Consider the following 13205-nt stretch of genomic DNA (forward strand, 5'->3'; position numbering starts at 1 on the left):
GATGATGCAATAAAATCGTAGAGTGAGGATGCCTTCACAGTCACACACACACACACACACACACACACACACACACACACACACACACACACACACACAATGGACTGACTGCTAGTTTTAAAAAGGAGTTTTGATTCACTGAGTCCAGATATTTGTCCAACCTGCTGAACATCCGATGTGCTGGTTTCTCATTAACCGTGAGGACATTTAACAGGCATCGATTTCCGTCACAGGGAAATGATTTCTCTGGCTCTCTGAGGTGTGTTTTTTTGTAAATGTCATAAATAATAGAGTTTGTACAGTCCTACAGGGCTGAGGAGATAATGGCTGCTCAGCCCAGCCAGGATGTAACTGATTTCAGCAGTTTGAAACTAAACTTTCACTCCTTTCTTTGCATCCAGAACCCAGTCTGACAGAACTTCAAACTGTATTGCAGAAATAGCCTTGCAATATAAAACTGCACTGTGAGAGATTGGATCAGTTTTAAACTGCCAGCAAGATGCGTTGGACTCAGATCTGTTCAAACAAGCCAGAGTTTAGCTCAGATGAACCCGACTCCACAGCAGGTCTCTGAAGGTCCAGATGGCTCAAATCTGCTGAGTTACTGTCAGGCAGCCAACAAAGCTTAAACACGTTGTACGGGTGTTATCCTCACATGTCATCAAAGACACTTAACCCACCTAGCCTGCTGGTGCTGGTTTGAGGGACCGGTGGTGCCTGAGCTCGGCAACCTCACCTCTGTCAGGGCGCCCCAGGGCAGCTGTGGCTACACCGTACCTCATCACCATCAGTGTGTGAATGGATGAATGATTGCTGTAGTGTAAAGTGCTTTGGAGTCCTCTGAGTCTGAAAGGTGCTATGTAAGTGCGGGTCATTTAACATTTATCATGTGGAAAGACACATCTGGTGGTGGAAAAGATGTTAGTGTGTATGAGAAGGGTCAGACATTTGGCATCAAGCAGAGAAAACATCTAAGGAGGTGCAGAAACTGGGTTCAGAACTGTCCAACGCATCATTAAAACTGGTCTGATGAGTCCAGATGGACCCTGGTCCAGAGTGATGGTGCATCAGGGTAAGAAGAGAGGCAGATGAAGTGATGCACCCATCATGCCTAGTGCCTACTGTACAAGCCTGTGAGGACAGTGCTATGATCTGGGCTTGCTGCAGGTAGTCAGGTCTAGGTTCAGCAAAAGGATGTGCTCCAAGAATGAAGTCAGCTGACTGCCTGAATATCCTGAATGACCAAGTTACTCCATCTTCCCTGATGGCACAGCCATATTCCAAGATGACAATGTCTGGATTCATCAGGCTCAGATAGTGAAAGAGTGGTTCAGGGAGCATGAGACATTATTCACACATGGGTTGGCCACCACAGAGTCCAGACCTTAAGCCCGTCTCTGGGATGTCCCGGAGAAGGCTTTGTGCAACAGTCAGACTACCATCATCAATGCAAGATCTTGGTGAGACATTAATGCAACACTGGATGGAGATAAATCTGGTGAAGCTTAGTCAAAGTTCAACGAGGTCCAATCAGATATGAGAGAGTGACCTTTTTATTGGCTGGGCAGTGTGTGTGTGTGTGTGTGTGTGTGGGGGGGGGTCCTCCATGGGGGAGGTATTTATTTATTTGCTTGTTTGTTTACTTGTGTATTTGTTGCAGCTACAACAATAAAGTTTGCCCAGAATGATGGTGGGTGTGCTGAAAGCCTCTTAAACCATCTTCACATCATGGCTGTTTCCGGTGGCTCGTGGCGGTGGTTAGTGCTGACGGGAGGCTAAAGTCGGACTGGTTGTCTCTTTAAATCAAACTGCAGTGTTGAGGTGCCCTGGAGCTGAAATGGTAAGAACCATTCCACCTCTGCGGCAGGGACCCGACCTGAAAGGCGCACTGACGCGCTTCCAACTAGACTCATTCCGTTTACTTGTGAAATTTGGTCGACTCCACTTCAGTCACAACAAGCAATTAGTGCTTTGATGAGTTTTTAGCAGAACCCTCGTTTTCACATCTGATTCATTTATAGAAATTATTGACTTTTTAATTTATTTATTTGTTTGATCCGCAGAACTCCGTGGCCGTCGCCTCCATCCGCTTCCCGCTGGCTGAACCGCCTATCTCCACGTCTGCGTTGCCATCTGTTGATAACTCCACTTGCAGGCTGCAGCTCGTCGCCTTCCGCGATGGGAAACTCTTCCCATGCACCGGGAATTCGTCAAAGCTCGCGGATGATGGGAAGCGCAGGAGCGTTTCAACACCAGTTGCTTTCGCCAAATTAGGTAAGAGGAAATCCATTGTATCATCATCCTCGTCCTTATCCTCATCATCATCAAGGCTGCTCTGAAATGCGGAACCAGAGTCCAGCTGTTGGTTCTACGCAACACGTTGACATGTGACACCAGATCCGATCGGAGCTGCTTTTATTCTGAAAGTTGCAAACAGCTGCAGCACCGCTTGTCTTTTGCGTGAATGCAGTTTGTGCGCTCATGCTTTTTGCGCCTGTCAGAATTTCCCATGCTGAATGTGTTGCTGTTCTTGCAGATGGCTGCAGCCGCAGGAGCAGCATTTCTGTTGCTCTGAGGCACTTCGCGCTGGGTGTAGACCCCACCGCAGCCTTCTGGGATTTTGACCTGCTGGATGGACACGGTGGCTGGAGGGCAGAGGGTTGCCACATAACCAGCTCCGGGGGCAACGCCACCTCCATTCTTTGCACCCATCTCAGTAACTTTGCCGTGCTGATGGTGAGTAGTCTGCGTGGTATTTAATTTCTTCATGACCCCTACAGAAACCCTACCGCTTAAGGCCTGTTGTGGATCAAATGCAGCCTTTTTTCCAACCGTGGAACTGACCGTGTCACGTGTTTTAGGAGGCACATCATGCAGGGACCTTTAAAGGCTTTGCTTTATTGTTGCTCTTCAGCAGAGGGAAGGATTCTCCGTGCACTGTGAAGATTTCTATTAGAGCTCTGGAATATTCTCCGCGCTAGGCTCTGGGAAGGAGAAGTTGCTTGCGTGTAACAGTCTGCAGCCCTTTTTCCAAACGCAACGGATGCTCAAGAGAAGGAGCGCCCTGTCAGGAGCTGTTCGCCTCTGAGCTCAAGTGCTGCTAATTGGTTGCAACCATCGCTGAGCAGAAACAAGACAGAGAAAAGAAAAATGCTGGACTGGAAGCTAAGCGTCGCCCATTCTGTGTCAGTCAAGTTGGTTTCTGCAGAGATGCTTTTCCTCCGACGAGGCGCCTGCGTTCGAACCGATTTGATGAGGATAAAAAGCACCAAAAGCGCAATGGCACCACACCGCCTGCTCGCACCTTAGAGCCGCTGCGCCTGCTCCGCGTTCTGTGGATGAAGAGAAATCCTCCGGATGTTTACCGAGGAGTGGGATTCGTTAGACTGGGAGGTCAGTTCTGGTGGAGCATGAGCTGTTGTGGTTGTCGGTGTGCGTCTTTCATCAAGCCGCTGTTTGGTTCCGACTGTGGCTCAGAGAAAAGCCGCATAGGAGCGGGAAGAGTGGAGGCACAGCAGCACGATAAATGTGGGGTGGGGTGGGGGGGGGGGGGCGGTTGTCATTGTTCATGTGTTTTTCAGTCATGGGGGAGGGGGTCAGGACGCTGCCTCAACCCGAATCAGACAGGAAAGCAAATCTGATACAGGATGAAAAATGATTTAAAGTTCCAGACACGTCCGACAAGTGGAGGTTGTCATAGCGATGGTGGACAGCGTGACGAGAATGTCCACATGACGGTGCGCGCTGGCGCGTCTGCTGATGCAGTCACCACACCCGCCTGGTCTCTGCAGTGCCTGAGAAAAGGCCTTTATTTACACACTCGTGACATCATCATTCTCCTCCGGGTCCCACCTTCTCATCTGAAACATCTCTGCAGCTGCAGGCGGCTTCTGCAAGTGCCGAACCTGTTGCATAATCTGTCCGTGTCACACCGAGCTGCCAGTGCTGTCTGCGTTCAGGTTGAGCATTTACCAAACTGACTCCTGCAGCAAAGCTCCAGAAGAACTCCTCATCTGCAACTTTAAGGAAACTCTAGTTGGAAAGTAGATTTGAGCAAAGTCAGACCTCCTGCCTTTCGTCCAAATGTTTAATGTCTTTCCACCCAGCAGCGTCCGGGCTTCCTCCAGTGCAGGTCAGGAGTTAAATGGATGCATATTGTGGCTGACAGAAGATGGAATTAGTTTTATGATGTTCCCCTTTATCCAGATTGTTTTTCTTTTGGGACTAATGTTTGTGCAGATGTGGGTTTGTGAATGAGAGAAGACTTAGAGATTATTTTAATTCCACCCAAAAGGCTCTGACTTTGTGAATAAATGATTAACTTGGGACAGAATCAGTGTAAAAAGCTGAGCTGTGGCTAAATCAGCTGATCTAGAGGTGGGTCAGGCTCGGAGTGTTGAACTCGTTGGAAAGCAATCGGTCCAGAGTTCAGCACCAAGGACAGTTCCCAGCCATCCTCCTCCTGTCCCGCCAGCTCCTCCCCCATCTGCCTCCCTCCGGCTCGCCTGTGGAAAACGAGGCTGACTCACTCATTTACAGCAATGCAGCCTCATCATCTGTCTTCATCCCCCCCCCCCCCCCCCCCATGCTGTCAGCTGCATGTTGGTATTTTTTGTACTGATGCAAAGCTCCAGCATGGATCTGCTGCAGACCTCCACATTGGTTCATGCACCAGCAGACTTTGAGACACATGAGGTGCGTTTGGATTTTAGAGCCACAAGGGCCCAGGGCGGTTCCCCCATAGGAGGAAATTGGTTTATGTGAGTTGTTGTTTCTGCCAAACGGGTCACCTGTGGAAACTTAGGCAGTGATGATTTGTTTGGGCCAATCACTTGACTCTGAGGGCAGTAAACAGCAAATGCTTCATCTGATGTTATCTTCTGATTATTTGAGTTGAGTGAGACAGTTTAGCCTCTGGTCCCCACACATCCACCTCCTGTTGCTTCCTTCACTCATAAACTTGATCCTGAGATATTTAAACTTCAAGTAGAACATAAACGCAGAAAAGGAAATCCACTCTTCTTAAGTGGAGAACAAACAAACATGAAGATGCAAGAGAAGTAAAATGAGTGATTTGTGTTAAATCAGGACAAGAACATCATCTTTACAGGATACTGCATCAGATCACATGATTCACGCATCTGCTGTGAATGGCTAAAGAATTATAAAATTAGGAGGAATCAGCCCTTAAAGCTGTGGTTTTCCAGCCTGTAGGGCTTTCAGCTCCTTTGAATGTTCAGTTTAATCTAAAATACACAAATCAAGATTTGCTGCAATTTTGGGCCGAATTTGTTCGGGATCTTTACAATAATTTAGGCTTTGTGCCATCATTCCAACATCCCATAATGTTAATGTTAGCTTGTGTGGCTCCAGCTGGAGCTGGGAGGTGTGGTATATCAGCCCAGCCAGAGTCACTAAGTATCCAGATAACTTGTTCTGGTTTGGACATCATCTTTACATCTTCAGGTAAAGGTGAGGTGTTTATTTGAGTGTTCTGTCTCCGTGACTTCTGTAGCTCTGAGCTTGCTTGATCAGTGGTCCTGAATCATCTTCTAGAAAAGAAGGTGTGGAAGGTTCCAGCTAAGGTGAGAAAGCAACTGTCCTGTACTTCTACAGCATTCTGGGAGAAACGACAGAAAACCACACAGCTGCAGAATAAAAGTCATTCATTTCTTTTACTTCCTCGTGAAATGTTGGGGTAAAGGTCCTAGAGAGGTTGAAACGTGTCACTGTGGCTCGTCACTAATAAGACAACCTTCCTCAGCTTTGAGCTTTAATATGGTTAGAAAACCAACATGAAAAGACAGAAAACACAGTAATTAACTCTTTATCTTCCAATAGCATATTCAGGTTTCCACGGCAACTGCAATGTTATCAGCTACGCACACCCAGAAAATGTCATGGAAACAAGGTTTTGGGTTCAGACCCACTGGGAGAATCAGCTGCTTAAACATGTTTTCATAAGTTTTATTTCATTTTTTTGTAAATCTGTAGACAAACAAGGTTTTACTATAAATCCTGTAATTACAGGATTACAAACCCTTACCTGTTTTCACACCTGTAGTTTTGCCCCTACCATCCCAACCAGAGAAGACTACAAACCGGGTGATGAATCAGCTGATTGGTCCGACTGCCAGGGGGCGGGGCTACCAGAAGGTTGTGTTCTGACTCTGAGGTAGCTGCTGTTTGAGGCCTATAGGTGTAATACCTCTGATTCCTTGTTGTTGGGACCTTTAATTTAGGCCTGCCTCCCAGGACTCACCTGTCTCTGCAGCTGCACCTTCACCTGACTTCAGGCCCTTCAGAAGGCCAATACCTGTGAGACATTTTGGACACCTGTTATAATGAGCTACAAGATTAAAACATCAGGAAAGCAAAATCAAACATGAGAGGGAAAGAAACTTGACTTGATTTCTGTCGTTATAAAACAAAGATACACCTTTGTCTAAACCCCGGCTCCACGCTGCAGCGCTGACATGTTTAGATGTTTGTTTTTATGTCTCAGCGTGGGGCAGCTTCACAGCTGCCTGTCCTCATTAGTCCTTCCACATCTGAGCTGGCGGTGGACATATGAGAAAGCAAACATCTCAGCTTCAGGAGGTTTTCTTCACCTGTAGCCGTTTCTGTCTCTGGGACATTTTCATGCTGAACAAGTTGTGCTCTGTGTTTCAGAAGACAAAGAGATTCCCAGGCGATAAGAACGATGAGCGGTTTAGATACGAGGCGAGTCTCGCGGCCCTCTGTTGGAATTTTCACATGGTTTCCAGCATGGAGGGAGGAGAAGAAAGAAGTGATGACAGAAAAAGATATGAAGAAGGCAGGGTGATGCCTTGTGTTTGTGTTAGATGGCAGCGGATTAGAAGGTTTCTGATAGAGGACGCAGGCGATGTGTAGCCCTCCGGAGGCTCATTTCTACACAAACAGCAGATATTTAAACACACCAGACATGTAACGAGGCCTAGAGAGAAACATCTGGGATGTGTGAAACCTGCAGAGGTTAAGATTGTTTTCTAGTTATGGATTTTGCAGCAGCCTGTAGCAGAATTAGCTAATAATAGCATCTATGTGTCTTCATTCTACAAATAATAATAGCAAGCCATGTGGTACTGCAACCCTAGTACTCTAGTACTACTGTAAATACTTTTAACTCTAAGGTTTGGCAGAGAAGAAAGTAAAACTTGTCTTGCATCAGGTCTGATTTTATCATTTAGAGAATAGATTTTTAATTCTGTCATCAAAAATAAATGAGAAAAATCTGGTGTGTGTGTGTGTGTGTGTGTGTGTGTGTGTGTGTGTGTGTGTGTGTGTCTGTGTGTGTGTGTGTGTGTGTGTGTGTGTGTGTGTGTGTGTGTGTGTGTGTGTGTGTGTGTGTGTCTTTTACCTCAGTCCTTGCTCATGTTTAGAGGAATCTCTCTCCTTTGATCTGTTCCATCACATAGCGATGATGGTGGACCATTGATATTGTCCTGCGGGATGATGTGGGTGGGGGGTGGAGGGTCTGAGTTTGGAGTATCCGGATGTTCCCTGGAGGAGGGTTCACTGGGGGGTGTCTGGGACTGGGGGGCCGTTGCCCCCCTCTGGAGGTGCTTGGGTTGCCTCGGGGGGTGGACTACTGGTGGGTGTGAGTGGGGCCCCTTGGGGGTCTAGGCCAGGGGTGGGCAATTATTTTTTCCATGGGGCCACATGAGAAATAGAAAATATTGTGGAGGGCCAGGCCAAAAGGCTGAAGTCAATTATGCATAATATTAATGGTATTTCTTTATAAAAAGCAGTAAATACCATTGTTTTTTCAAGCTGGTAAGAGTAGACTATATGTTATAAATAAGCAAAAAGGAAAAAGTGAGGTTAGCTTACAAAATGTGATTTATTCAAATTTCCCAAGGCAATGGTAAACAAAGTGTGCACATTTGGTTTTTGTTAAACATTTGTGACTTATATTAGTTAACAGTTTCAGTCACATTCACTCCAAAACACATTCTGAGTTTCAAATATTGTTGGAAAGAGGTTCTTAGCATTCTACAGACACACAGTATTGTCTGTAAAATAAAATCACTGAACTGTGATCTTGAGAAAGAGGTTTAAAAAAAAGTGTCCCAGTTCACTGCTAGTTGCCTATATTTGTGGTCCAAACACCTTATTTTGTGTTTTTAAGCAATTTTTTTCTTATTCAGTGAGAGAAATCTAGTCTCTGCTGGGCTTTAACGAGTGCATCAAAGTCAGGTTGAATGTCTGAGGTGGAGATGCGAAGCACAGCTGACAAATGATCATCAGTGAGAGAGGATCTTTACCTGGATTTTGTAAACATCATCATTGAAAATGTTTGTTCACAAATGTAGGTAGAGCTGAAGAGAACCAACATCTTCTGAGCATGTCTCCTCAGGTTTGGAAAGTTCTCCTCCTTAAGAGAAGAGTATAAATCCAGCAGAGATCCTGAATCTCTGCTTTCAAGTCCCAAACCCTCTTCAGCACTTTCCCCAGGCTGAGCCAGCTGACAGCTGTGTGGAGTCCTCCACAAGAGCCACAAACTGTCTGTGATCCATTGCCCGCGCCCTGATGAAGTTTATTATTTTAGTAACAACATCAGTAACATGGTTGATTTTTAGCACTGACTTGCACAACACATGTTGGTGTATAATTTAATGCAAAAACACCTATTTTTGATCTGCATTGATTTCTGTCACTTTATCTTGCATTCGTTTCAAAAGTCCGACATTTTTCCCTGTAACGCCGGGGACACACTGGCCGCGGAAGCTCCGCGAAAATAGGACCGCCTTCATTCGGCGCCCTTGTTAAGCTATTCTATAGACCACATGGGCCGCCGAAGCGCCGCGAATCGCCCCGCGAATCGCCCCGCGCCGGCGCCCCAGCCCGCGCCGTGCAGCGATCATTTCGGCGTTGGCTCTATTTTTTTCGCGAGCCGCGGGTGAATCGCGTCAATTCTGGCAGGAAGTCAAACATAGACATAAGAGGCAGGCCGGTAAAGTTAACAAAATAAAGCATTTCAAAATAAAATTCCGCAATAGTCAAATGTGTTCATAAACAGACACTGCAGAAAAACCACAGGAACACTCACACACATACACACACATCGAACTTGTGTGAGCGTGTGACCGCGTGAAGGGGGGGTGTGGTTTTGGGTGTCTTTTCACCGGAGCAAACAGGACAGAGAGGCAGAAAGTCTGAGGCAAGCAGTTAGGATGGATGACTTTAAATTAATTATGGAAGTTGAGAAACACAAGGAGCTGTACGACCCCCGAAAAACATGATTATTTACGTACCCATTTCGGAAGAAACTGCTAGGATACAGCTGCAGAACTGGAGCGGGTTCCAAGAGATTCAACTGGCAGAAACAACTCATACCATAGGTTCACACACACACACACACACACACACACACACACACACACACACACACACACACACACACACACACACACACACACACACACACACACACACACACACACACGCACACACACACACGCACACGCGTACACACACTCAAACGTAGAGGAAAAGAGCTGAGAAAAGGCAGAGAGGAAATGGAGGACACCAAGTGTTTAAAAGAAAAACTACAGCTGAGCCAAGGCGCGCCTCTGATCTGAACTGAGGAGCGGCGAGCAGCGGCTGACTTTCGTGAGCGATTCGCTTCTCGGCGCTTCCGCGGCGCTTCCGCGGCCGGTGTGTCCCTGGCGTAAGATTTGGACAACCGTCTGTTGTGACACCTGACAGTCTCTCCCATTTCAATCCCAGAGTGTCCATGCACGCATTTACCTCTGTAAAAAGATCACTCCCTTTCATCGACCGCATTGCTGCCAGCTCCTCTGTGAGCTCAGTTAACCCCCGGACATCACAGCTCTCGTCTAAGGCCAATGAGAAAAAGTCAAAACTTGCCACTTCACGTTGCAGCTGAAGCTCCAAGTTCCCCACGGTTCTCCTGGACAGCGGGATTTGCTCAAATGCGCCTTTTTTTCAGGGCATATTAGTGCTGCGGAGTCCTCCATGCACTCTTTGACAAACTCTCCCTCCGAAAACGGCTTGGTGTTTTTAGCTATTTTGTGGGATATCACAAAGCTGGTCCTGGCTGCTGCATCCCTGGATGTGTGAAGCTTAGTAAAACAGCCTTGCTGCTTTTGCAACTTTGCTAGCAAAGCTTCGGATGTCCGTGCCCTCTCAGCATCAGATGAGTTCTTGTATTTTTCCAAGTGTTTCTTGTCGTAATGCCGACTCAAATTGTAGTCCTTAAACACGGCAATCTCCTCTCCGCAAACCAAACACACGGCTTTGCCTCCGACTTCAGTAAAAAAAAAAAATACTTAGCAGTCCAATTTTTGTTGAAAATCCTGTATTTGGCATCTTTCTTTCTTATTATTATTATTATTTTTTTTGCATGAGCGGACATTTCTGGGGCTACAATCACCATGTCAACCGCGGGCACTTGTTGCTATACGTATTGCGTCATTGTGCACGTAAAAAACAACTTCAAAATAAAAGCAATGCAGCCTTAGCCCATGCATGAGGTAAAATGAGAAAATACATTTATTTTGTAATTTCCAATTAACCTTACGCGGGCCGGTCAAAGTCAACCAAAGGGCCGTATGTGGCCCACGGGCCGCAAAATGCCCAGGTCTGGTCTAGGCGGTGGCCATGGGTCACTGCCTGGTGGCTGCATTGCCCCTGGGCGAGTCTGGGTGGGGGCCTGGGGGCTCAGGGTGTGGGGGTGGCCGGCCCCATGTGGGGATCTGGGCGGGGCCTTGGGGGTCGGGTCCTGGCATGTATGCTGCCGGGAAGGAGGTGGGAACATGTGGCAGTGCCTGGCCCGGGTTCGGCGGCCTCGGGTAGACCTTGGCTCCTCTGCTGTCCCATCACAGGGGAGGGGGAGGCCCAGGAGGGGGAGGACCCAACCTTACCTGGATGTCCTATATCTCATACATTCTGGAAGTTGTGTAAATGCAGGGATGGGCATAGATATTCTGCTGGGGTGGGGCTGGGTTGGTGAACTCGGGCTCCGTGAGGCTCTGCAATGCTGCTGCTTTGGGCCCTGGCAGGATGGGCTGGGGTCTCCATGCCCTGGCTGGCAATTTGACAACAGAGGTGCCTATTGGGGCCAGTGGGGGAGCTGGCTCCCTGGAGGGCTAAGCCCAACCAGCCATTCCTCCCCATCCCCGCATATTTCTCTCCTCCTGCTCCCTCACATCATCATACAAACATGCACATAAGACCTTGGGGGGTGGACAAGTCAGGGAGTGTGGGTTTGGACTCCATTTATGCATTCCTGTGGGAACCTGCCCCCCAATTTTCTTTGCACCTTATACACTTCCACCGAAGACATTCCACGCAAACACACACACTTAGGGCCTTGGGAGTGAGCACATTCAACGGCACTTGGCAGGGGGATTTCTCAGCCTCCTCCCAAGTGCCGGTGCCCACTTCCAATTTTAAACTGTACTTAGACACCGAGGGCTTTGGGTGCAAGTGGAATGGTGTGGTGGCATCAGCTGGCATAGACCAGACAATGCCCGCACTGCCCACTCACCACAGCCATGGAATACACCTCATCAACACACAACACTATATTGGAGCAGGCAGAGGGAGACTAGCGGTCTTAGCACACCTCTGTTGTTGCTGGGCTTCCTGGGGCTGGAGGCTAGGTGGGAGATCTGGCCGTCTGGTTGGGGTCTGGGGTGGTAGGTTGCTGTGCTCAGCGTTGGGCGGGGGAGCCTGCTCATCAGCACCCCAGCAGAAAGGGTCAAACTCGGGTAACCGGTGATGGTTGTACCCAATGTGCAGCAGTACCGGGACCAGAGTGAATAGGGTGTGTATGGGGAGCATGAGTGGGTGTCCAGGCGTGTATTTTTGTAAGTCTTGGGTTGTATGTGCATGTGTGAGAATGAGGGAAGGAGTGTGTGACTGTGTTTGTGTATGACTCTATATGTCAGGTGGGGCCTTTGACTCCTCTCTTCTCCTGGGACTTCTTTTTATGATATAGATCTTCGTCTCCCCTCCCCCGCCACACCTGGTATGGGGTGTGGTGCCTTGGTCTGCCTGAGTGTTCGTGGCTCCCAGGTCAGGGGGCTTAAGATCTTTGGCGCCTGCCTGGTCAATCCCGGTGGCTGCCTGGTGGGGTCTGGGTCCCTGGGCTCTGCTGGGTCCCCGGCGGGGGTGGTCGTCCCTGGGTCCCGGGTCGCTGGGTCTCGGGCTCGGCCGGCTAGGGGGTGGGAGGCTGCGGGCGGGCTTGTGGGCTTGCCGCTGAGATCTCCAGGGGCTCTGCCGGCTGCTGGTTGTGGCCCCCTGGGGCAACCCTCTGTGCCTCTCGAGGGGGGCGGGGGCCTTTCTGGTTGCAGTCTCCTTGGGGTTCCTGTGTTCTGGGGCAGCGCCTGGATCTCTGGGACTTGCAGCTCCCCCGTCTCCTACACATCTTTGGGGGGCAGATCTGTGGTCCCTCACACTCTCTATTGGACGCTTTTATGGAGTAACCTTACATAAACAAGCGCGTGTACACACACAGGTGCTCACATGGTGCTCTCATAAGTATGGGCTTGGGCACGTTCAACACATGTCTTAAGGCTGTCGTTGCCACTACATGCACTATGATTTATTATCGTGTGATTGTTCAGTTAAACAATGTTGCTTTTATATTTCACCATCAGGTTGACACGGTGATAGCTTGCTCCTGATGTATTGTTGTGTGTCCCATTTTTTCTTCTTCTATTCTTTCTCTTTCTGCAGGTCTAGAAGCAGACTCTTGTTCATTATTGTTTATTTTTGTGGAACACCCCTCTCCCCACCTTTTGTCTTTTCCTTTCTCTTTCACCTCTGTCTCCGTGTCTGGTCGGAATTACAAAGCATTCAAAAACAACAACAATAAAGTTTTAAGTATCAGGCGTGACATTAAAAGCAGACGCTTTGATGCTCCACCTGAGAGTAAAACTGTAAGGCTTGTTACCAGCATTCAGACATCAATTCTGTTTGCTTCACAGCCAGACAGGACACGGTAAAAAAAAACTAAATAAATAAAAAAAATAAAAAATAAAAAAAGAGCAATCTCTCTCTCCTAGATGATACCTGGAATCATGATGCAGTTCTTAATTCCCTCTCTAATGACATCATAGCTCATCACCATCAGTGTGTGAATGTGTGTGTGAATGGATGAATGATACACTGTAGTGCAAAACGCTTTGGAGTCCTTACTCTGAGAGGTGCTA

General features: G+C 48.0%; 1 protein-coding gene across 3 annotated transcripts in view; it reads left to right on the forward strand.

Moving 5' to 3' along the window:
• Positions 1–1656: 1656 nt before the first annotated feature.
• The window catches only part of LOC107372556 (adhesion G protein-coupled receptor A1), a 115852-nt gene continuing 104303 nt past the window's right edge, over positions 1657–13205 (forward strand). The window contains exons 1-2 of one of the 3 annotated variants that reach the window (XM_054732682.2): positions 1657–2274; positions 2537–2736. In XM_054732682.2, the coding sequence (XP_054588657.2) occupies positions 2734–2736 (3 nt within the window). In that variant the 5' untranslated portion in view covers positions 1657–2274; positions 2537–2733. Of the gene's footprint in view, positions 2275–2295; positions 2737–2773; positions 3394–13205 lie in introns of those variants that run through there. The other 2 variants (XM_054732680.2, XM_054732681.2) reach the window with 2 other exon arrangements.

Source organism: Nothobranchius furzeri, chromosome 12, assembly GCF_043380555.1.
Source record: "Nothobranchius furzeri strain GRZ-AD chromosome 12, NfurGRZ-RIMD1, whole genome shotgun sequence".
In the NCBI taxonomy this organism is placed as follows: domain Eukaryota; kingdom Metazoa; phylum Chordata; class Actinopteri; order Cyprinodontiformes; family Nothobranchiidae; genus Nothobranchius; species Nothobranchius furzeri.